The 26,124-nt window shown below is 39.9% G+C and overlaps 1 protein-coding gene across 7 annotated transcripts in view; it reads right to left on the bottom strand.

Annotated features, from left to right (window-relative positions):
* The window catches only part of ARHGAP6 (Rho GTPase activating protein 6), a 511,541-nt gene that overhangs the window by 42,371 nt on the left and 443,046 nt on the right, over nucleotides 1-26,124 (bottom strand). For all 7 annotated transcript variants that reach the window (XM_061136147.1, XM_061136146.1, XM_061136148.1 and 4 more), the window contains 4 exons: nucleotides 18,851-18,922; nucleotides 11,167-11,423; nucleotides 8,510-8,705; nucleotides 1,934-1,989 (listed from right to left, as the gene is read on the bottom strand). In XM_061136147.1, coding sequence (XP_060992130.1) covers nucleotides 1,934-1,989; nucleotides 8,510-8,705; nucleotides 11,167-11,423; nucleotides 18,851-18,922 — 581 coding nt within the window. The remainder of the gene's footprint in view (nucleotides 1-1,933; nucleotides 1,990-8,509; nucleotides 8,706-11,166; nucleotides 11,424-18,850; nucleotides 18,923-26,124) is intronic.

Below are 26,124 nucleotides of genomic sequence, written 5' to 3'. Positions count from 1 at the left end.
GATTGCCTGCCTTCATCATTATTCTCACTCCTTTAGCATTTATCACAGTAGGGAAACACAATAGCCAGAAGGAAGTCATAACTCTACACCCTACTTTCATCTCAGGCAGCTCAACTTCTCTTAGGTATTGTTCTCTGCTGTTAAAATAAGTTAGCGAGTTTATGAATCTGCTCTAGGCAGTAAACGTCTGTAAGTGTTTATGTGCTCTGTCATTCATTCAAGAAGGATGTACCTGCTGTGTACCGGGGCCTTCTTAGAGGTCCTCAAAATATGGTGATGAGTCAAGAGGCAAAGCCCTTCCCCTCCTCCATCTCTCAGAAGCTGATAAACTGGTAATCCCATCAATTACTAATTAGCTCTTAATACTATGACAATTGTTCTGAAGACAAAGTGTAGGGGGTTATGAAGTGATATAACAAGATCAAATGGTGAGGTGGAGCATACTTCATGCTTGAAATCTGACCACTTATTTTATACACACACACACACACACACACACATATATATATATAGCTTTTTTGGACAGTCCATAAATAAATCTCCATGCAAAGGTTTTCCTTTGGGTGAATAAAGATATAACTGAGGAATAATGTCTGTCACTAGCCACCTCGCCACCTGATAAGAATACTGTCCTGAATGGCTCATCAATTCCAGATTACTCATCCTTAGCGTGCACCAGGCAGCCAGAACGAAGAAGGCTTCTATTGGCACCACTCCTATTCATGACCATTCAAACATACCATGTTTCTTTTCTGAGCGAGAACACACACACACATGCATGTGCACGCTGAAAGAAAGGATTGTGGAAAGAGCCTGATCTAAACTGTGTGCCTTGAATTAAATGTCTTTATCTCTCTAAGCCTCAGAAGTGGGTGAAAAGGGCTTGTCTCTCAGCTGGTGGGTGAATTCAGTGAGGTAACGTTTTTGAAAATATTCTGCAGCTCTGCACAGGAGGCCTAAGAAATGTTATTATGCTATCTTCTTCCTGCTAGTCCTATTGTGAAATGTGAAATGTTGTTCAATAGTCTCTAAAGTGACTATTATAAATAAAACCAACCAACCAACCAAACAGAAAACATACTTCTTTTGAAAACACCCTTTTGTCTGGACAAAAAAAGACACAAGAAGGCATTTATTTCACTTAGTTTCAATAATATGAACAAATATCGTTTCTTCAGCTTCATCCAACTAAAAATTATTTTCATTTGGCTTCAGTTTTGAATTGCTGGGTTCCTTACTTCTTTCTGTTGGAACCAACAGAGGGAAAATAATATTTTAATTTTCTTTTAGCCAACATATGAATTCTTTTCTCAAAGGAAGGTTTGTCTTTTATGAAGCTGTCATGAACACTGATATCTGCCTAATCATAGGAACCTGCTTCTGAAGCTCTAATTCCAAACTTCTCTTGCAAGAAATCTGGAAAGTGTTGAAGGAAACTGAAGGGTACAATCCCCACATGGAAGATGAATTGGGGAATCAATGGTTCCATAGAAAATGAATACAATTATTTTTGAGAAGTTAAAGCTATAAAAAGCTGTAGCATTTTCACAGAAGAGATATTAACAGGATTACTTATATTGCATTTTGGTAGAAATGAGTACTATATAATTGTTTTCTATTTATTTTCACTTACTGATCAGGTACTCTCTGAATCTCCTGCATTTACAGTGTCAATAAAATGTTTATAAATTAGTTTTGTTTTGTTGTACATGCCATGGGCACGTCTAGACATTCTGCTTTCAATTGTATGATCCTAAATCTTTCTGAGCTTCTGAGTTCGCCTTTTATTTTTTGGGACTCAATTATACCATAATCAGTGAGATGGTGCAGAAAAGATACTCAGAAATGAATTTGCATAAGCTCGAACTTTGCACAAGGTAATTCACCTAGAAGTCAAGTGAAATGTACAATATCATCTCCACTTTTCACTTACTTGTCTCACTCTCTTTTTTGAGCTTCCAACTCGGAATATCCCCACTGTCTGGAGGCCTGCAAATGAGGAAACAAGATCTTCAGTCCTGTTTTATGGTTTCAAACTGGAGCAAATCAAAATAGATATAAAACAAAATGCCAATACCACACTGCAACATGCAGCGTAATGGTGACTTGACAGCATGCATTAATGCTTATTTATGCCATGCTAGATTCACCAGGTACTTAGAAGTTAGCCCTGCTAGCACCAGGATCATTTTACATTAAACTCTTCTGATTAAAAATTGTTCTTGTGATATTATGTATTTCCACACTTCCTCCATATGAAAAAAAAATGTAACATTTTCTTCATTATTCAGAAGAATTAAACATGAGTTTTCTATGAATTTCCAGCCCTTTATCAATTTGAAGATAGCTATTTCTTGCCTCACTGATCATAATTAAAGCATGTACTTATGAAAGAAAATCTATAATGTGCAGAAAAATGTAAAAAATAATATACTTTAAAAATATCTGGTGCAGAAGTAATGATTTAATATTTTGATTTATTTCTGTCCAGTCTTTTCTACATGAAAAAATTATATATATAGAGAGGAAATGCTGCTGCATTTACTTAATATTATGTCACAAGAATTTTTTAAGCCAATAAAAATTCTGTGTAAATGTTATTTAAAATGGATGCAAAATACTCTATTGCATTAATGTGCCAAAATTCACTTCATATTCTCCTGTGAATGACAATATCAGTTCCACCAACACATATACACTTGTTCTGATACCACAACTTGCCTATTAGGAACAACTCTGCACATCCATCTCAGTTTACATTTCTGATTCTCTTGAGAGCATGTCTTAGAAGTGGGATTATGGGGCCAATGCATCAAGAAGATTTATCTAGTCCTAAATGTCAGTAGTGCCAAGGTTGAGAAGCCTTGCTCCAAAAAATTGGGTCTCTTAAACAATCGATCACAAATTAGAAAGGTCAACAATAGTTCCTCAGTATCATTAAATATCCAGTCAACATTCAGATAAGGTTCACAAACTGTGAACCGATCACAAACTGTGATCAGTTGGTGCACCTTGCAGTCTCTTAATGTCTATGTTTCTCCCCTCACTGTTTATACATTTTCCTTGTCATAACTGGTTTGATGAAGATATAGCGCTGATTTCCCACTGTAGATTCCCTCACTGTTTGGATGAAGACACTCTGCAGTGCCATTTATATGTTCCTTTCTCCCCTTTATTTCCTCTAAAGAGATAGTGTCAGTTTTCTCTTATTCCGCTTAGAATTTGGGGGCAAGAATACTTCACAAGAGTTATTACACACTTCTTTTAAGGGGGCAGAGAATGTCTGAAGGACTCATTTTCCTATGCAAGCCATCAGTCACCGCCACTGCTGATCATCACCTACATTTACTGTTTCATTGCTGGCTCACTTTCTCTTCATTTGGGATACTCGTTGTAAGGGCAATGCCAGATTGTAGCTGCCCATGGCTGTTTTGCTGCCACATGAAGAGGGCTGGGTGTGAGAGTCAACAGACCGTGAAAACATAGTAAATGCGCCAGCAAACAGACCCATGCTCTCATGGCATTATTTGCATCCTGAATCTGCCTGATCCTGAATCTAGATAAAATTTTCAGACTCCCAGTATGTAAATAGGATTGGGGGGGGGGTGTATGCTTTGCTTAATCTAGTTTTATCTGGGTTCTTCTCTTGCCACTGAAAGAGTTCTGACTAGTCCAGTATATAATTAAATTGGAAAGAGTTTAAAATCTTTATAACGTTCTTTCTTTCCATCCTGAAACAAAGTAGACATCTTACTTTGTTTCTTAATTCCTTACTGTCTCTTGGTAAAGCTTTGCGGTTTTTTTCACAGAAATTTCTTACTTCTTATTTCAGGTATTCTAGCTATACTGTACATTTGATATTAATATAAATGAATTATTTTATTGGTATAGTACATAATATTATTGCTCTTATATAAGATGTGGATATATTTTTGTATATTTATTTTATGGTCTTGCCACATTGGGTATTAGGTATAAGACTTTTAAAATTGGTTTTCTAGAGCTTCTCAGTTAGAAAATATAATATCCAAAAATATCTAAAAATATAATACCCAAAAAATGGACTATTTTTATCACTTTTATATCTTATATTTGTTACCCTGAATTTCCAGAATAATTTGAGAGAATCATGCTGAGAGGCTAGTCATTGCTGATTTGCTCTTGGGTGGAGTTTCTGCTCTGCATCAATTCTCAAAAGACTTCTGTTCCTTCCTTGTTGTTGCCATCAATTTGTCTGTCATATAATTGAGTCCAGCCAACCCCCAGCCTAATTTATTGCTTCTACCTTTGTGGGGACTTGAAAACAACAGAATAAAGATATTAGAATCAAACACAGAATTATACGTCTTCATCTACAAGCTGAGCATAATAAGTATCCACCTCAAAAGTTGTTCAATGATTCAATTAATCAATGCACATAAAATATATAGACTTGTATATGGCACCTACAGAGAGATACAGGCCCTGACTGGTCTAAATGAGAATCTCCATGCAAACAGAAAACTTGACTATAACAGTGCTGTGCTGTGGTCAGTTGCTCAGTCATGTCCGACTCTTTGTGACCCCATGGACTGCGATCCACCATGGGGTGGACTCCATCCATCCATGGATCCACGGCTCCTCCATCCAGGGGATTCTCCAGGCAAGAATACTGAAGTGGGTTGTCATTTCCTTCACCAGGGCATCTTCCTGACCCAAGAATCGAACCCATGTCTCCTGCATTGGCAGGCAGATTCTTTACCATGGAGACACCTGGTAAGCCCTTATTATAATAGTATGACTTCACAATTTTAATTTTGGCTGCATTATTTTCTTGTTGGTTTAATGGTTTCCAAATAGCTGAAATTTCTACATAAGTGAGATATCACATAAGGGCACTTTCTTCCCACGTGAGATTATTCCTTTGCTTGAATTCCTCCAGTCTGGGCAGAAATGTCTATTTCTATGTCATTATTTCCTCAATTATAGTACTTTTCCACTCAGTAAAGGTGATCGTGATTTTAAAAATAACTATTAATAGCTAGTGATTGATTACTGTAATTTCTATGTATCAATTGATTATAATCTAAGTTTTTAATTAATTAATTTTTAGGCAGAGCAGATGACAGCCTTCAGATAGCCAATGCCATTCTCTGACATAAACTTTAGAGTCCTTTTCCTCAAGAAGATGCAGTCCAGGCATTCAGTAACCTTGACTTGAGACAGTCACTGAGAAAAAACAGGTGTCCATCAAAAAAGTCATAGATCTGGCAAAGAAATGGGATGTTGCTGTACCCTGTCCCAGAGATTGATGCTATCACTTTTCTCTCCTTTTCATCAGAAGCTGGAATGGAAACTAGACCCCAGGCACCTGAATCTCAGACAGGGAATTCAAGTAACAAGGGCAGGCATGATAAATCGGGGGCTCCACCCTCAACTCAGCCTAAATCCGAGAGACAGAAGAGAGTCTGACTCTTTGTTATATTGTTTGGTTTCTTTGTTTGTTTGTTTTTGTTTGAAATGTGTGGTTCAGAGAAAGCAAGGATGGTTAAGGAATTTTGGCCTAATAGTAGAGAAAGCATTTGGTGAAGTAAAAGTGGGGAAGGGTAGTGTACATGAATATAGACAGAGTCAAGACTACTGTCCAAGACCGTTTGTTTTTTTTCCCCTCTCTCTCCCTTTTGTTTTGTTTTGTTTTATTGTTGTGTGTCTAAGTCCAAGACTGATTTGAGAGAGAATGAAAAGATCTTTGACAAATATCTATAAGGCCAAAGTGACTCAAACTCTCTGCTATCCATTTTAAAAACTGGCAAATAAAGTCTTACAAAAATTGCTTTTGAAGTTTGCTCTTTTTTGTGATTAAGATTAATATCTGTTTGAATTTGAGCCTGTCTCTTATTTTTTCCAGAGCCATTTGGTCTAAGCATCATGGAAACTCAGAACAGAATCAGGTCCTTGAAAGATCATGCAAGTTATCCTCTTTCCTTTAGGCCCTAAAGTGCACTGTAACTACTTCACACACCACCCCTGCCCTAAGAAAACATGAACTGCCCTGTTTTTCAGTAATCTTAAAGGAAATGCTATTTCACAAATTAAAATTCATGAAAATTTATTTTCCAACAGAAAATATAAAGACATGCCAAGTTTTCTTTCACAAAAGCAGTTACTCAACCTGTCACTGCATTTTTGCATGATTGGAGTAGAATTTTCTCATTTAGAATTCTTTAAAGTGCCTACACTTCACTCTCTACATTCTTTACAAGGAAAAATTATAACTATAAAAGTATTAGTCACTTTTTCTACCTCGTAGTAAAGTATAGGCTGAATTTATATATTCATGGTACTATATTCTTTACTTGCTAAGCTATTTTGAAATATAATTTTGTTTGTGTAATACTGATTGAACATTTACATTGTTATCATGATACTAAGTTTTGGGAATTCCAAATGTCTAAGATATTTTTCTTGATGTCCAGTTTATCTTCTAAGGAGAAGAGGCAGATAAATAAACACATGAACATACACACATACATCTACATATTAAAATTTTGTATAAGCAAAGCTTTAATACATATTAATTATATTAAGTCACTCATATGTTATCTAGTGATTTCCATATATAACGAGTTGATTAATTTTTGTAAAGCCCCTCTTTTATTAGAAAGAAATGGATGAGAATGTTAATGCAGTTATGTGTGTATATCTTCAGGATTTATTTTTCTGTTTCTGTTTTCTTTATTATGATGAGTACATCATTTTTATAGTATAAAGGTAATTACAGTGATGTACGTGAATTACTTCTCAATAAAACTGGAAAAAAGAAGCAATTAATAAACTCCTCTCATTCCATAAAATGCATGTTAACATTATAGCAAACAAATTCAGGTTGTAGACAAGGCAGTTTGATGAGCCAAAAATCTAAAGTTCAACAAAGATTCTAAAGAACCGTACATAGCTTTAAAGTCAGCATATTAAGTGGAACTGAGTTGCCAAGACCACCTGACCTGCCTCTTGAGAAACCTGTATGCAGGTCAAGAAGCAACAGTTAGAAGTGGACATGGAACAACAGACTGGTTCCAAATAGGAAAAGAAGTACATCAAGGCTGTACATTGTCACCCTGCTTATTTAATTTATATGCAGAGTACATCATGAGAAACGCTGGGCTGGAGGAAGCACAAGCTGGAATCAAGATTGCCAGGAGAAATATCAATAACCTCAGATACGCAGATGACACCACCCTTATGGCAGAAAGTGTAGAAGAACTAAAGAGCCTCTTGATGAAAGTGAAAGAGGAGAGTGAAAAAGTTGGCTTAAAGCTCAACATGAAAACTAAGATCATGGCATCGGTCCCATCACTTCATGGCAAATAGATGGGGAAACAATCGAAACAGTGAGAGATTTTATTTATTTATTTATTTATTTTTTTGTGCTCCAAAATCACTGCAGATGGTGATTGCAGCCATGAAATTAAAAGACACTTACTCCTTGGAAGGAAAGTTATGACCAACCTAGACAGCATATTAAAAAGGAGAGATATTACTTTGCCAACAAAGGTCTGTCTAGTCAAGGCTAAGGTTTATCCAGTAGTCATGTATGGATGTGAGAGTTGGACTATAAAGAAAGCTGAGTGCCAAAGAATTGATGCTTTTGAACTGTGGTGTTGGAGAAGACTCTTGAGAGTCCCTTGGACTGCAAGGAGACCCAACCAGTCCATCCTAAAGGAGATCAGTCCTGGGTGTTCATTGGAAGGTCTGATGTTGAAGCTGAAACTCCAATACTTTGGCCACCTGATGTGAAGAGCTGACTCCTTTGAAAAGACCCTGATGCTGGGAAAGATGGAGGGCAGGAGGAGAAGGGGACAACAGAGGATGAGATGGTTGGATGGCATCACTGACTCGATGGACATGAGTTTGGGTAGACTCCGGGAGTTGGTGTTGAACAGGGAGGCCTGGTGTGCTGTGGTTCATGGGATCACAAAGAGTTGGACATGACTGAGTGACTGAACTGAACTGAGTTGCCAAAAGGGGCACTATGAAGAAATTTTAAGTGGACATCTTTCCCCAGAAATGCAAATAACAATACATAAAACTATTGTCCAAAAGTACATATTTTCTATTCACTTAAGGAATGGTTTTCTGATCTTTTTTTGTAAAGAAGTTGATTCTTTCTTTTAAAGGAAGCCTTGAGTAACCTCAACATATAAAGAACATAGAAGTGGCTCTGCTTTGTTTAAAGGAGGTCCTGAGGATAACCCAGCCCAACATACCTTATCCTCCCTTCAATTTCCTGTCTCCAGTGTCACTTCTGAGGACTCTTTGGCTCTAGGGAATTTGAATATCATCAAGTTTATCCCCACCTCATATCTTGTTTATCCCTACTGGGGTTATGCCAACACTGTGTAAACTTTCTCACAAAGCAAGTTTCGACATAGAGCCTGATCAAATGAGTATAGAATTGAAATTGGGTGTTTCAATGAGTAATGCTTGAATACATGCAAGTACTTGATTGCTGACACACAAGTCGGCTTACCATGTTTTTCAAGATGTTGACAGCAGCTGTCCACCAGCCTGGGGACCTGCCTGTAAATAGGATTCAGGCTGAGTTTCTTATCTCTGGCTTTTTCTTTTTTATTTTGAGCCTCAGCAGGCAAGGAGAGCTGTAATGCTTCCAGCAGTCGAGACTGATTGTCATCAAGATCGGTGATAGAATCCACTGACATTGCACCCTGCAAATTATACACAGACATGAACAAAGAGGACAGATGGAGAAAATAAAAACTGCTTCCCCCGATGCTGTCCAATAAATACTTTTGCCCACTTGAAATTATACTGTTTAGTTGTGCTGTTTCTATTTTAAAAGGAAAAAAACCAAACACCTTTTGAAAAAGGAAACCTTCACGACATAGGGTAAGGTACTGACAGTTACAATTTCAACAATAGACAACTTTTTCCAAATGGAAGACAAGAGATGGCAAACATACAATTAAAATAGTTTGACCCGACCACTTCATTCCTTGAAACAAGAAAAAAAAAATCACATACTTGATGAATGAGGTAAAGTCAGAGAATGCTTGTGAATTAAAAAAAAATTCAACTATGGCTCTAGAAAGTAGATTTTAAAATAGGAGTCCATAAACAGTCTTAGTTTGGTTTTCCCCAGAAGTGGCACAATGTCTTTACTAGGGGAACAGTCCCAGGAGACAGCTGTAGGGGAGTGGGGAAATGAGAAAGGGAAGTGAAGGCAGCCAGCGAAGGGAGCCTCGCCAAGCCCGTGACAAGCCTGTGGGCAGCTGGAGCCCAACTTCCCTGGGAACCTGGATGATCATGTAGGTCACGTACCTCAGAGCTATTCCTGCTAAGGAGTGAGGGAGCTGAAGTATTTATCACAAGTCTCCAGAGTCATTGATTAAGGGCAACTTCTGGTAGGGGTAGGGAGGTGACATTAATGCCTTGCTACTTGCAGGCTGTCATCTGCATGGGTGGATGTCTCTGGCCATCAGAGAGAGCCTCTAGCCAAGAGATGAGGTTAATGACAGGTGGAAAGAGGGCTGGCACGCTAGGAATGGTAAGAACTAAGGGTAAGGGCACAGGGCACCAGTGATGTCTGTATGGCCACCGACTCTTTGATGAAACCTAGAGGAAGAAGTTGGCAGCTGGTGTCCTAGCAAGGCCTGGACAGAGGGGAGGGCATTGGGGAGGCTCATTGCCTGGGCTCTAGAGTCTCAGAAAGCTCATACATGGCATTTTGGTGTCATTGCCTTGTAGACTTATACACACAGTCTGAGAGATTATGATGGGACTGGAAGAACACTTCCATCATGCAAATTCAAATATTCTTGGATGCTGTCATTTCTGCAGTTTTAAACATAGGGAAACCCTGGAAACAGCGATGGGTAGCTCAGGTACCCCTGAATCTTGGAGAGGTTCTAAATGTTGGAGGCTGACTGAGCATTGTGGATTTTAACTGGGAAGTGTCTGGGGTTTTAACTAGGGTAGGAGTTGATGGCTGGAGATGGCAAAGATTTGGGCTTTCAGGCAAGAGGAAAAGGAGAGACCTCTCAATGACCCAGGAAGTTTCAGAGATATTTATCTCCTGATTCAGCTAATCATCAACTAATTTGCCTGGAAACTCAGCTTTCCTGGATTGAAATGTGAAATCTGAAGTGCTAAATAATAGCACAGTGCCTGGAACGTGGTACTCACTTAGTAAATGGAGCCATATTGTGTGCTGCGTGCTAAGTCGCTTCAATTGTGTCTGACTCTTTGTGACCCCATGGATGGCAGCCCGTCAAGTTCCTCTGTCCATGGGAGTCTCCAGGCAAGAATACTGGAATGGGTTGTCATGCCCTCCTCCAGGGGAATCTTCCTGACCCAGGGATCGAACCCATGTCTCTTATATCTCCTGAATTGGCAGGCGGGTTCTTTACCACTAGCACCACCTACCATGTTATTACAGTATTGATTTGAAAGATGATGTGTGTGTGTGTGTGTGTTTCTACAGTTATGTTGGGGAAAAAAACCATGCCCTATTGATAAGAAAAAAATCTCACTGTTTATGAAATAAGTGTAAGTAAGTGTTAGTCGCTCAGTCCTGTCCGATCCTTGGCGACCCCATGGACTGCAGCCTGCCAGGCTTCTCCGTCCATGGGATTCTCCAGGTAAGAATACTGGAATGGATAGCCATTCCCTTCTCCAGGGGATCTTCCCGACCTGCCAAACCTGAGTATCCTGCATTGCAGGCAGCTTCTTTATCATCTGAGCCACCAGGGAAGCCCTGTTTATGAAGACCAGTAGCAAATTTACTTAGCCAGGCATAGTTCTTAGATGAGATGAAGAGATTAACAAAAACACTTGGCCCTGCCCTCAAGCCTCACAGTCTCACAGGAAATTCTGGTAACAACAGAAGATCACACTAGAGCAGCGTCAGTGGTGATGTTGTAGAATGTTCTGAATATCATGGGTAACCAAGGAGAGGCACCCAATACCTTTGAAAGGGGTCAGGGAAAGGTTGTGAGGGTGTGTCATGTGTCTCAGGGCCAGTGCAAATTCTCCCTGAATGGGGTTGTTGACAGATACTTGGACACAAACTACATTTCCAGTTTTCACATAAGCCAAGATTCAGAGAATAACCTTAGAACTCTTCCGTTGTCCTAACTTCAGTGTCAGAGAAAACACTGGCCAACTCACCCTCCTCCTGGCCCGAGGAGCCGGCTCCGGGGTATTGGGAGACGTTGACTCATTTGGTGTTTCCGAGGTGGAGCTGAGAGATGAGTTACTGCTTGAGAGTTCTTTGTTTTGTCTTTTATTTCCAAATGGGAGGAGGGAAGCCACAAAATCGGAGGCATCCTTGTGCTCGTCCCTCTGCGAGTCCTGCTTGAGTTTATAGGCCCGGTCATTTGCGATAACTTGGGATAAGGGCATTCCAAACGCCTGCGGGATGAACTCTGGAATCAAAAGAACAAACATTCACTTTCAGAGGAAGAGCAGACCAGGGAAGACTCTCAGTCATGTTGCAGATTGAAGGGCAGACATATTCAAATGACTGTTTTCTGAAGAACTGATTCATCCATCAAAATATGGAGATGACTTTTGGGTTTGTCAGAGAGGCCAAAGTTTCTATCTCAGTAAAGAAAGTCAGTTTGTTTAAAGAACAAGGGTTTTAGAAATCTAGGCTACCAGTTTTAGTCCATGTATCTCAAGAATGTTTAAAGGAAATAACTTTACAGAGAAAGGAGACATTTCTGATAGGATGAACATGGTCTATATAGTCCATGGAATTCTCCAGGCCAGAATACTGCAGTGCGTAGTGTTTCCCTTCTCCAGGGGATCTTTCCAACCTAAGAATTGAACCTAGGTCTCCAGCATCAGGCGATTCTTTACCAGCTGAGCCACAAGGGAAGCCCAAGAACACTGGAGTGGGTAGCCTATTCCTTCTCCAGTGGATCTTCCTGACCCAAGAATCAAACTGGGGTCTCCTGCATTTCAGGCAGATTCTTTACTAACTGAGCTATCAGGGAAGCCCCCTCATAGGTACACCATTTTACAAACTTAAGTCTTTGATTGATGTCTCAAGAACCCCCAAAGCAGACGAGGCCTGAGAAAACTGTGCGTATACATTCATTCAACAGGCACTTACTGAATACCTATATGTACTGTGTCAAGCTATGCAGTGGGGATTATGCTCTTGCAGGCTTCAGAATGTGGGGTGGGGTGAGGGAGTAGAGAATCAGATACATAAATAATTATAATTGGGTCTATCATGTGCTATAGTGGCCTCCTTGGTGACTCAGTGATAAAGAACCCGCCTGTCAATGCAGGAGACCCGGGTTCGATCCCCCCTGCATCGGGAAGATCCCCTGGAGGAGGGCATCGTAACTCACTCTAGTATTCTTGCCTGGAGAATCCCATGGACAGCAGAGCCTGGTGGGCTATAGTTTACGAGGTCTCAAAAGAGTCCAACACAACTGATTCCCTAAACCACCACCACACGGGCTGTTAGGAGAGAGATGCAGAAAGCCTGAAATTCAAGTAAGTGGTTACACTTCAAGGTTCCAAGTCAAAGACCAGCGCCTGAGATGACAACCCAAGAGGCAGAGGAGCGGCTGGGGAAGGAGTTTGTTCAGTTCTTTCTTTGTGATTTTTTGTCCCCAGATGCTGCCTCCAATTGCTGGGTTTGTGCTGTCACTCTCATGATCTACATTCAAGGCATTCTCCTGGCCACACGCAGAAGTGGATTCTCACCACCAACTATCTGGTGAAGGGCCCGGGATATAATTTGTTACATCTTCCAGGAAGGACAATTTTGGGGAAGGAGCATCATGGAGATGCAGACAGTCGCATTCTGGATCTTTAGAGTAAATCCATTTGTATACATATACATTGTAAGCACACCAGTCCTTAGGGCCAGGCATTTTATTGGCAATATTTTAAATTCATGCTGAAAAGCATTAATAATTAAATTAAATGGATTATTCCTTTGAGGCTCAAAATTGCACCCCCTAGCAGCAGAAACTGGAGTCTAGCCTCGCCCTTGTTTTTATAACCCTTGTGAATAAAACCAGAATGATCTAGGGAAAACAATTCAAAGGTTGAAAAGGAGAACATTAAATCAGGTGGAAAGAGGCTCTAAAAGGTTTTCCTCTTTGATCCATGGCAACAGCTTGAACATCACCGGGCTAGTACTCAAATCTGCAGTAAAAGCAGAAATGGCACTTGAGAAGTCTGCACCTCTTGTTCTGTCAAAACATGCAATTTATTTTGAAGTGAAAAATCAAAACTTCCACATTCTGGATTTTCAGAGGATGCTTCTAACCCTCTATAACCAAACTAGTCAGCACATGATGGTACAAAACATAATTTAGGCATTTGCTTTGAGGATCAATGTGGACAGGATAGTAAGATCCAATAGTCACTACTGGTAAAAGGTCATTTTCACCACTAGCAAAATTAGAAACCAAAAGACGCAGCTCAGGATTTATTGTGTCTATCAGTGCTATCTTGTCTATGGGAATAATCAGTTTTCCTTCAAAAAGGTTGGGGCAAGTCTAGGAACATGTGTATGGCAAGGCTGATAGCTATTTGGAATACATAAAAACTTTTGGAGAGTAATAACAGCAGAAAGGACATTGATAAATGTATCAAATGACCTGTGTCTGCTCAAGTAGGCATATTCATAGCAGGGATTTAATATGACATGAGGAGTATTGATTTCTTTTCGAGACATTTTATCCATATAAAGGGAATCAACCAGCTTCGGCTAGAGATTTCTAATATCCTTGGCAAAAAAGAAGAAATATGATTTCCTTTAGTATCTCTCATTTTTCATATCTAAAAGTTTGCTGCTCTACTTGTAAATTGGAATAATGGAATACAAATGAAGCAGATGGAATACATAAAGTCATTCTCCCCATGCAAGAGATGTAGCCACCTGTAACAGATTTTTATTTCTCTCTAATAGGCTTTCTTCCCTGGCTGGGTTTATTTATTTTTTCAGTGGTAGTGTTTTGATCTAATCTCTTTAATTTCTCATTGCTTTCTCCGGAGAACTCTCACAAGCTTGAGAGAAGAGACAGATCTCTCTATGCCCTGAACTTGTGTCTCAGTGTCTAGTTGCTGGAAAGTTCTCGGCAGGCTTCCTTGAATATGATTGCTTCTCGAAATGTGGTTATTGTAAAATTGAGGATTCAGCCCAACTGGGTTGAGCAAAACCTTCCTTTTTGTGCAAATAAAGTGCTGGGCACAAGGCTTCTCTGTGGGCTCGAACATCTTCTGTTGGGGGGAAAAGGGAACCTACGGACTCTGTACTGATAGCTGTTAATAAAACTGATAATGGGTTTTGCAAACCATAAAGACATTAACCAAGAGTCAGTGTTCTGGGCCCAGGGACAGTGTGTATCACGTTCTGATCTATTGTCTGCGCTTCCTAAGGAGACGGCATCCACTGCCGTCCTCACTGCAGAGGCTGTCTCCCTTCCCTCCCCGTGGTCCTGGGGCCCTGGGGGTGGTGTGCTGGTCTCTCAGCTCCCTGCAGCAATTTCCAGATCCTTCCCTCCCACTGCATGGCTGAAACCTGAGGCTGCAAGCTTCCTTGGCACCCCTGCTCATCGCTCTCTTCTACCCTGGCAGTCAGAACCCTAGGCCACCATCATCCCAGGTGACGTGGATGTCTACCTAAATGACCCATCTGATTCTCTGTTCTCACATCTCCTTTACTTCCTCCTCCCCTTCTGTTTTCCTGCATGCCACCTTTTTTCACCAGCTCCCTCGGTCCCATCCTGGACCTTACCTTCACCAGAACTAAGTGCAGGGCAGCAAAGGAGACACAGATGTAAAGAAGAGACATTTGGACTCAGGGGGAGAAGAAGCAAGCAGGATGACTTGAGAGAATAGCACTGAAACATATATATTACCATATGTAAAATAGATAGCCAGTGGGAGTTTGATGTATGATGCAGGGCACCCAAAGCCAGTCCTCTGGGACAATCTGGAGGGATGGGGTAGGGAGGTGGTGGAGGCTGAGGTTCAGGATGGAGGGGACACATGTATGCCAATGGTCAATTCATGTTGATGTATGGCAAAAACCATCACAGTACTGTAAAGTAATTATCCTCCAATTAAAACAAATTAAAAAGTTAAAAAAAATAGACACAAAAAAGTGATCTGGCATCTGGATTCAGGCTTCCTCCCTCCACTGTTGTCTCACAACCCCAACCCAAGATCATGTTTTACACTGCGGTGTGACAGTCCTTTCAAAGATACCATTAAGCCATCCCTCCTTAATTTAAAGAGTAATAACAAATACTTGATGTTTCAACCGTTATTTAATATGACACAGAATGAAGTTGTATCAACTATTCTTCTATAGGGCTACTTCACAGCTCACTTGTAGTAACACATCTAGACAGGGAGGGACAATAAAACATGGCATGATATCATTTCAGCATAAAGAAAGGTGCCAGACCTGAACTATCACCAGAGTTTATGTCGATAAACATATGGCATCATCCGAAAATATCCTATAGAGTGGGGACCTAGCTCCCAGACTTAGGCTATGGTAAAACCTATTCCCCTTGTGCTCTGATTAGGAGCAATATTAACTGGAACAAAGCAGCTATTTTTAAACCTTTTTTTTCCCCAAAGTGATTCTTTTTGGCAGAAGAAAAATTTTCTGAAGTTCTGAAAGTTGAAAATACTTTTTGGATGCCAAGTAATTTAACTAAGAGAAATGAAGGACTTGAAAGTATTCTGTATGAAAATATATGTTTTCTGAACCAGCATCAATCCTGAATTGGTTTCCATATGGAAATCAAGTCATATGGGCACTGCTTAAAGTGGCAGGAGGGACACAGAAGTGTCACAGGATCTGCTGTATATTATGTCAAGGCAATTCAACAAAACACAGGACATGATTCATTCTGATTGAATCAATTAATATAGCAGCAAATCAAACATTTAATGAGTCACTCTTTTGGGAGGGCAATTTGATTCTAAAAAGCTTCTCCTATCTATTTTTAGATGACCTAACCCAAAAGGTCATTTAGAGTTTCCTGTTTTCCTTCTTTTACTCTTGAATTCAAATGATTGTCATTTTTCACATGTGCAGCTGTTATGAACCCAAATGGTAATATTCAAATGGAAGAAAACAATGTGAACTGACCACAACTGTGAGAGCCCTGCACACTGCTCGATCATACCCTGGTTCCCAGGACATCCATGTGATGGATGTGTGGACATACATAGGACTTTCTAGTCAGAAAAAAATGCCATGTCATTAAGCTTCACTTAAGCCTAGGATATCATCTTTTTAACTATCAAAGCTACAAAAAAAAAAAAAAAACAACCACCTCTTATGCCATATATCTTGATATTTCTTTCCTTAGTTGGATGCGTGATGTATCTTTTCCTTGGAATCACCAGAATCTGCCTTCCTTTTCCCAGCCAGCACACCGTGCAACCTCATACAACACTGCCAAATTTTCAGTGAGCCTATATAATATCTAAATATGATTTGGTCTGAAAAATGTATACTAGCCCAGTGCATACTGGTTGATTACTTCCCCTGGCCCTTCCTGCCCAACCCTTACTTCCTGCTGTTTTCTTATATAGAGAGGCACACATACATCTCCCTCTGCTGAGGGAATTAAAACATCTGCAAAAAAAAGAAATGCTCATTCTGTTTCACTTAACACGAATGGGCACTTCTGAAGAATCACCTCAAGTCTACATTATGTGTGTTCAGATCCCAGTACCAATATCATCATCTTAGAATAAACAACTTTAAAGATAACACATTACTCATATCAGTCTGGATGATCCCTTTAACAACTCTATAACACCGAGGATTACTCTAACCTAACGAGATAAAGATGGTCCATGGCAGGAGCAGGATGAGTAAAAACTCTAGTTTAAAAAAGCTACCCTGGCTACTAATATTCATTTAAAATATAAGGGCATGAATTTATGAATTAATTGAACAGAATACAATTTTTTCAGACAATGATGGGTAGCTGAAGAAGAGTAAATATCCTTTGCATTCATTATGCTAGCATTAGATTCTGCTACAGTAGACTGTGCCCTGATGAGAATACTGGTTAGCATGGACCAGAGTTCTCATCTTAGAAGGTACACGTTGGGAGTTATAAAACGACTCATGCCCAGTACCTCTAGAGACCAATGGGGTCAGATTTTCTGAGGTGGGGACACTGGAATGTTTAAAGGTTTCACAAATTATTCTATCAATACAATGCAGTCAGGGGCAGGGATCCTTGATGTTTTCATGTCCTTTCCTCCAGCTGGAGGTAAACATTTGAAATGTCTGGAGATATTCTGGTTGGGTGTGGTGGTACCGGCATCGAGTGGTAGAGACCAGGGAGGCTTATATTAAACATCTCAGACAATGTACAGGACAGCCCCCACAGCAAAGAATTGTTCCGTCGAAAATGTCAATAGTCCCACGATTGAGATATCCTGCTCTAAGGGAAGTAAAACATTAGTTTTCTATTCTCTAGAATTCTGTTTTAAATTTTATTTTTAAAATTTATCTTTTAATTGGAGGAAAGTTGCTTTACAATATTGTGATGGGTTCTGCCATATGACAATGCAAATCAACCATAATTATACATATATCATACATATATATCATATATATCACCTCCCTCTTGAGTCTCCCTCCCCTCCCACCTCCCCACCTCTCTAGACCATCACAGAGTGCCTGCAACTTCTCACCAGCTATCAGTTTTATACATGGTAGTGTATATATGTCTATGCTACTTTCTCCGTTCATCCCTCTCTTTCCTTCCCTCACTGTGTCCGTAAGTCTGTTCTCTATATTTGCATTTCCATTCCTTCCCTGCAAATAGGTTCATCAATACCATTTTTGTTCTATGAGGATTCTTTATCTCTTTTTAGTCCAAGAACCAGATGTCATGACCCTTTAGGCACAATTCAAGATATGGGTGTAGAGTCTGGGATCAGTGGTGTATCTAGGTCTTGTCTAATACTTATCACAATGCATTTATTTTTATACCTTTGATTTCATTGCCTTTCATTGCCTTTTCAAGCAGAAATTTGATCATTATATAAAAGAACTCCAAGGCAAGACATAAGGCCTCCCTTACTCAACACTCATTCACTATGACACATAAAATGGAAATACATTCATATGACCACATCACTCAGCAGTCATTTCATATGAAGACGTAGAATCAAGCCACAAAAAGATGTACTGGGCTAATGGGGCCCAGGTGCCCATTATGCAGGCTCAATGAATATTAGTTAAAAAGGAACACAAATACCTCTGAGAGAGTGGCTAAACTATTGGTTTCCTAAATATCCACGGAAGGGGACAGTATGAAGAGAGTCAACCATTCCCAAAAGACACAGGGCAAAAAAAAAATGAGCATGCTGGGATCTAACATTACAATGCTGACAACAGCCCATTGTCACTAACCATGAGGATGAGACTATTTTTTTTCCAGTAGAAATGGTAGGCGAATCCAAACTCTTTCTCATTCAACTAGCCCTGCCTAACTATCTAGATTTGCCAGACAGCTGGTTAGCGTTAGAGATGCTATCCATGGCTACTCAACCCAGGTTTTCCTTATACATTGCTAATTGGCCAGCTTCATAATTGGAACCATGAACTTGGCATGAATCATACTTTGCTCAAACCAACTGAACTCATCAATTCAGTACAGGGCCACTTGAACACAAAAGAGTAGACCCAAACAGCCTTTAATGGCATTCCACTGTAGAAATCCAGTTTACATAATAGAGTTGAACCACGTAAATCAATGCAATTCAAAAACCCCAGCAAATTCAACCAGTATGCTCTATGGAAGACACATTGGCTTTAGTTCATTCTGTCTTTTACCTCTGTCTTTGTTTTTCTCCTTCCCGAGTGAATCCAGTTTCTTTCTCAAAGATTTCTTTCTCTTTTGTCCATCTGTAAATATTAAAAAAAATGAAAAGTTGTAAAAACAAGCAGATAAATGACAGTTTACATTTTCAATAAATACATTTGAGCAGAGGCGTGACCTCTCACTTTACTCACAATTTGGCATTTTAAACAGAGTAATGGCCTTGAAAATGCGTGAAAATTCTTAACTTGGATTGAACATATAGCCAGAATCTTGGTGTATGCTCTTTAACTCTATTTCAACCATGGCAAGTACAGGAAACTTATCTCCTTCAGAAGCCATTTAGTTTTGACACTTAGATATGTTTACTTTTACTATTACATGAGTCTCTTCGTATGTATGCAAACTAATGTCATCTCAAATTAAATCTCCATGAGAGGGGAGTCAACAGTACACACAGCTTTGACATCCATGAGCTAATAGAGTGTAACTGAATAAGGAAGTGAATTTGGGGTCCATAGAACTCAAATTTAATCATTGTTACACCATTTACTAATCCTGTGACTTTGGATAAGTCTCAGGGTCCTCATCTATAAAATGGGAATTTCATGGAGTTCTTGCGAAGATTAAATAAAATGTTGCATATAAAGTGCTTAATGGGGAGCCTGACACATTCCATAAATTCAGATCTACTCTCTTTTGGGGGGGGGCGGGTTTCATAGTATTCCATAGTATGGCTATACCATAACTTAACCATTCCCCATCACCCCTACTGATGGCCATTTGGGTTGTTTCTAATTTTTACTAGAATAAATAAGGCATTTATCCTTTCAGCATCTTATATGTGCACTTGCAACAAATGTACTTCACTGATTAACTCACTAAAGAATATAGATACCTCCCATATCAGTAGGCAGCTGCAAATGAATTCCTAGTATGTCATCATAAAATATTGGCAGCTATCATAGTGAGAATGTGTTTTGGAATAATGCAGCTGTCAACTTCATGTGTAGGAAGTGCAAGTCAGGACTCTGCACTGCTACCCATCAGTAGAAATGCAGCCCATGCTGCAAGGAAACTTGAAAGGGGATTAAGAATTGTTATTTTTCACAAGATATCCTTAATAGTGTAGTAAAGCAAGAGATTGAGTCCAATACAACTTAAAGGCAAGACTGATATCAGGACAAGACAGACTAGGCATTCGTCAACAGAAATGAGCATTCCTGGGATCCTCATGGGGCTGCAGATGTTCCCCATGTCTCCTCTCTGAATTTTTGGAGTCAGAAGACATCACGATAAAATCAACAGGCACATGCAAGCCCTCTTTCCCTTCAAAATGCCAAGGAATATGCCCATAAAATGGACATAGTTCATGAGAGTCTTCACTTCTGCAGTTATGAAATATATAGGTGAAAATGATGTCAATCAGTTGTGATGTGGCAAAGAGCCATCAATCTCTTTCATCAAGTGTATGTTCTTATCTTCAGCGTCTAAAAGATGATCTTACCACAGGGCCTACCATGATGTGTTACATCATATAAACATTAATCTCTATATGTTACATCATATAGACATCATAGACATTATCATATAGACATATTATACCATATAGACATTAAGCATACTAACTGCACAAGATTCTAATCTGTTCTTCAAATAGAACTGACACATCTTTTACTTTGTAATGCTGTGGCCACCTGAAGCAAAGAGCCAACTCATTGGAAAAGATCCTGATGCTGGGAAAGATTGAAGGCAAAAAGAGAAAGGCCAGCAGAGGATGAGATGGTTGGATGGTGTCACCGACCCAATGGAGATGAATTTGAGCAAACTCTGGGAGATAGTGAAGGACAAAGGAGCCTGGTGTGCTGCTGCAGTCCATGGGGTCACAAAGAGTCAGACATGACTTAGTGACTGAACAACAACAACACTTTGCTCATCACTAGTTCATATCACCAAATATATTTGACTATATTAAGAGCATATTCCTTTAAAAATTCTAGCATCTCTTCATTTTAATAGTTGAGCCAGAAGAATAACTAAACCATATATTAAATCCTAAGGGATTTATTTTTCATAACCGGTGGACATATCTTAAATTTCAAACAAGTTGTCAAAGAACCAGAATACATATAGGATAGGAGATATTTTCTTTTAAGATAGAGCAATTTTTAAAACTTTTTTTTTTAATTAGAGGATGTAGGATATGTGTAGATGTATATAAATATAAATATACAGTGTAAGTAATAATGAAGAAGTCAACTCTCACATAACCAGCAGCCAAGTTCAGATGTAGACTATTGCTAGTACCCGAGAAGCCTCCAGAGAGGGAATCATACTGAAGGTATTCTTTCATGCCTCAATTACATATTTCATTCATTAATACTTGCTAAAATTCACCCTGTTGAGGCAGGTAGGGAAAGTGTTAGTCGCTCAGTTGTGTTCAAGTCTTGGTGAACCCCACCAGGCTCCTCTGTTCATGGAATTCTCCAGGCAAGAATACTTGAGTGGGTAGCCATTCTCTTCTCTAGGGGCTCTTCCCAACACGGGAATTGAACCCAGGTCTCCTGCACTGCAGGCACATTCTTTAAAATGCCCCTAAATAGACAGAGGTGAACGTTATTAATAGGCAACTAGAAAAAATGATGGATGATGTGCAATAACGTGTAAGGAAAATGGCTTTAGCCATTTTCTCATTTAAAATCCTCAGGAAAAACAAACAGAGCTGCGCAATAAAACTGCTCACTCCTTCCTTGCGATCCATCAGTAGTTTGCTGATTGATTCTTCAGTTTTTGAAGAACGTCTTTTGTTCCCATAGAGCACAGACAATCTGCTCAAGAGACTGCCGTACCATGCGCTTACAACCATACAGACAGTTTATGTTCAACCCATCAGTCCTCGGATGCCAGAAAGTGTGATAAGGGCCATTCTATCTTTTAAAGTAATTTAAGCTTCCTGACTATCCATACTGCACAGCAATGTTTTTACAATGCAAATAGTGATGAGCATATGCTTAGAACCAGACATGGAACAACTGACTGGTTCCAAATTGGGAAAGGAGTATGTCAAGGCTGTATATTGTCACCCAGCTTATCTAACTTATATACAGAGTATATCATGTGAAATGCCAGGCTGGATGAGTCACAAGCTGGAATCAAGATTGCTGGGAGAAATATCAACAACTTTGGATATGCAAATAATACCACTCTAATGGCAGAAAGTGAAGAGGAACTAAAGAGCCTCTTGATGAGGGTGAAAGAGGAGAGTGAAAAAGCTGGCTTGCAACCCAACATTAAAAAAGAAAAAAAAAAAAAAACCTAAGATCATGACATCTAGTCCCATCACTTTATGGCAAATAGAAGCTGTGACAGATTTTATTTTCTTGGGTTCCAAAATCACTGAGGATGGTGACTGCAGCCATGAAATTAAAAGAAGCAGTGACAAACCTAGACAGTGCATTAAGAAGCAAAGGACCTTGCCAACGAAGGTCCATATAGTCAAAGGTATGGTTTTTCCAGTAGTCATGTACAGACGTGAGAGCTGGATCATAAAGAAGGCTGAGCACCAAAGAATTGATGCTTTTGAATTATGGTGCTGGAGAAGACTCTTGAGAGTGACTTGGACAGCAAGGAGCTCAAACCATTCAATCCTAAAGAAAATCAACTCTGAATATTCATTGGAAGGATTGTTGCTAAAGCTGAAACTTCAATACTTTGATCACCCAATGTGAAGAGCTGACTCATTGGAAAAGAGCCCAATGCTAGGAAAGACTGAAGACAAAAGGAGAAGGGGGTGGCAGAGGATGAGACAGTTAGATAGTATCACTGATTCAATGGACATGGATTTGAGCAAACTCTGGGAGACACTGGAGGACAGAGGAGCCTGGTATGCTGCAGTCCATGGAGTCACAAAGAGTCGGACATGGCTTAGCAACTGAACAACAGCAATATGCTTACTAACTGGTCCCAGAGTGGGCACCATCTTATGGGCTACAGTGACCTGGAGAGAAAATTGGGGTCACACATCCTGATCAAAGGCATCTTGGAACAAGCACTAGAGGATTGCCCTCCATGTGCCTGCAGGAGACCACATCCTAGATGGGAGAGCCCATAGACATACATAACACAATAGCAGGTGGCAAGACAGCAAGCCTTCCACATCCAAGTGACCACAGAGCAAAGGAATCACTGGTATGGAGTGTGATTAATCTAGCCATCTTGGGAGAGGCCAGTACCAAACAGGGTCTCTGGAGAGTTGAGAACAACAAAACATGAGCTTGTCCCTTATGAGAGGCTTTTCATGGTCTCACTTGCTTTCAGGTAGTGGTGGTTTCTCTAGCTAGATGAGAAGTTCTCTGAGGGTAGAACCATATCTCCTAGGCTTTTGTCCCCCTCCAGGTAAAGAGCACAGAGCAGGGCACACCATGAGGACTTGTCAGCACTGTCTATGACCAGAAGTCAGACGGAGGTTTTGGGTTGGTTCCAGGGAGAGCCCAGGGCCACTGAAGTATACAATTCCTAATTTTAATCAGATAAGATCAGATTCAGAGAATAGAGGTTATTAAAGAGTATTTTCCGTATTAAGTTGATTCTAGAGATAGTAAGGGTAAAAAATATTGTCCAAGGAAAGACTCATTTTTGGTGACAGAAGAGTAAGGGTTGCTTTTGGGGGATGGCGACTGACTGCAAAGGGGCACGAAGGAGCCTCCTGGTGTGCTTGGATTGTTCCTTATCTTGATCTGGTTGTTGGTTGCATGATCCATGAGCTATACATATTAAAAACCCATTGAGTTGTACATGTGGACATTCATATTTATTTACATTACTATATATATGTTATCCCTCAATAAAAATAACAAAAGACTTTGTCATGTTTATGGAATGGCTCCGATGTAAAAATTACACTAACTGAATGGGGCTGCAAACTCAGCAAGAAAGTCCTGAACCACCAGAAAGTTCTCACACCTCTAACTTTTCTAAGTATCTGAATGCCCATGATCTCATCCAGCAAGCATGACTTCCTTGTGACACAGGCATACAGGGACAATGAAGAGCTAGTGATTTTGGAGTATGTACTACAAGCTGAGCATCCATGGTCTCATTACATTCTCATAGCAGCTCTACAAAGCTCACACTATTATATTTTGGGATTTTATAGATGATGTTAGGAGAGGTTAAGTAACTTGTCCAGGGCAGAAATTGGTAAGGGATAAATTTAAACTTGCACCCAGTACTAGCCCACACCAAACTGGTGCTCTTAATTTCTCACTGTAGTGAGGAAAATATGGTGTCTATTTGAGGGAGGTGACATTAAAGACCAGATACAGGGAGCAACATGTCCAAAGTAATACAGAGTTACAGAGGAAAGAGAAACTAACAATATTTGAGTTCTAAATGTTCACTAGGATGGGCATCAATTATTTTTGCATGTATGAGATCATCTAATACATATCCGCATACAATCTACTCATGTAGCCTTTTGATCTATCCATCTTGCAGTTGAAAAAATTAACATCAGAGAACTAAAGGAAACTGTCCCCAAATCGCAGGACTGGTAGGTGGTAGAACTGAAATCCAAACTCCTAATACAGCTGTTTCTAAAAAACTTGACTCTGTCTTGAGAGGGGTGGCTAGGAGAACTCAGATACTTGTGATGAGAAGCTGAAAATCCTCTGTTTACGGTCACTAGGCCTCTGCATCATGGGAGATGGTTCTGGAGGTACTTGTAAAACAGTGGGGGTTCATCTGTGAGGGTCATTTAGACTCTGCCCTACAAGAAGTCTGAGTGATGGGCAAGAACATGCTAAGGCCCATTCCTTAGTGAAGCAATAGCAGAGAATGGATGTAGACAGCCAAATTCAGAGATGCACGTGGATATGGGACTGGGCATCAACATTTAAGTCCCTTTAAATTCCTTCACTTGCAGAGTTCCATAAAGATCACATTACTGGAAAGGAGAAGAAACTGCCTGTGCAAACTGCCTGAGACATGAAATGAAGTCAAACAGAACTAAGTGCAACTCTGGGGACAAAACCCTCTTCTAAAACCCACAGAACTAGTCTAGTGGGTTTGACATGACCATACCCAGATCTCCGCCCCACTACTTGGGTTGTTTAGCCTGCACAGTGATTGATTGATTGATTTAATTGAAGTATAATTGATTTACAATGTTGTGTTAGTTTCAAGTGTGCAGCAAAGTGATTCAGTTATACATATATATGTGTGTGTGTGTATATATATATATATATATATACATATATATATATATATATGCATGTGTGTGTATTCTTTTTCAGATTATTTTCCCTTATAGGTTATTACAAAATATTGAGTATAGCTCCTTGCCCGATACAGTAGGATCTTGTTCATAATTTACTGTATATATTAGTAGTGTGTATATGTTAATCCCAAACTCCTAATTTCTCTCTCCCTTCCTTTCCCCTTTGGTAATCATAAGTTTGTTTTCTATGTCTTTATATCTATTTCTGTTTTGTAAATAAGTTCATTTGTACCGTTTTTTTTTTTTTAAGACTGCACATATAAGTGATATCATATGTCTTTCTCTGTCTGGCTTACTCAGTATGATCATCCCTAAGCCACATGGAGATTTGCAAAAACTTAAGCTCTAAGGTGAAATCTTGGGAAGTTCACATATGTGTCTGGATTCCCGACCTCTTAAGGAAGGTGTGAGAACTGGCAGCACCAGTCCCACAGTCCTCACACTCCCCGCAGGCCAGCAGAGACACCCATGCCCCTGAGCCATGGCACACCTGGCAAGCCTTGGAGTTTGCAACTCCATCCTAGCCTAAAAGGGAGGTTCTAGCTTGCTTCAAATCTTAAAAAAAAAATTCCTGCGGAGAAAAGCTGAAGGAATGCTTTTTGGCAGCACCTCTCCCACTTTTCCCAACCACAGCTGCCTCGCTATTTACTTGCACCAGAAAAACAGTCTCTTAGAGAACGCAAACCAAAGGAATTCATAGGCAGTGAGGGGAGCTCAGTTACAGAGTGAGGAAAAAATGACATAAAAAAGACACACTTGGGTGGCAGAATGGGAAGTGGCCCTTTAGAAACTGCAAATAATTTATGCCACACTTTTTCAGCCTTGGCATGAATGACATGTGGGGCTGGATAACTCTGTCCTGAGGGGCTGTCCTCTCTACAGGGGGGTATTTAGTAGCATCTCTGACTTTAGTTTATCAGATGCCAGAACACCCACCCATTCTCTGTTGTGACAAATGATAAGGCCTCTGGACATGGCCAAGTGTCCCTCAGGGACAAAACCACTCTGGTT

The sequence above is a fragment of the Dama dama genome, chromosome X (assembly GCF_033118175.1).
Source record: "Dama dama isolate Ldn47 chromosome X, ASM3311817v1, whole genome shotgun sequence".
In the NCBI taxonomy this organism is placed as follows: domain Eukaryota; kingdom Metazoa; phylum Chordata; class Mammalia; order Artiodactyla; family Cervidae; genus Dama; species Dama dama.
The sequence above is the reverse complement of the archived record's forward strand: the minus strand, read 5'-3'. Positions and strand labels throughout refer to the sequence as shown.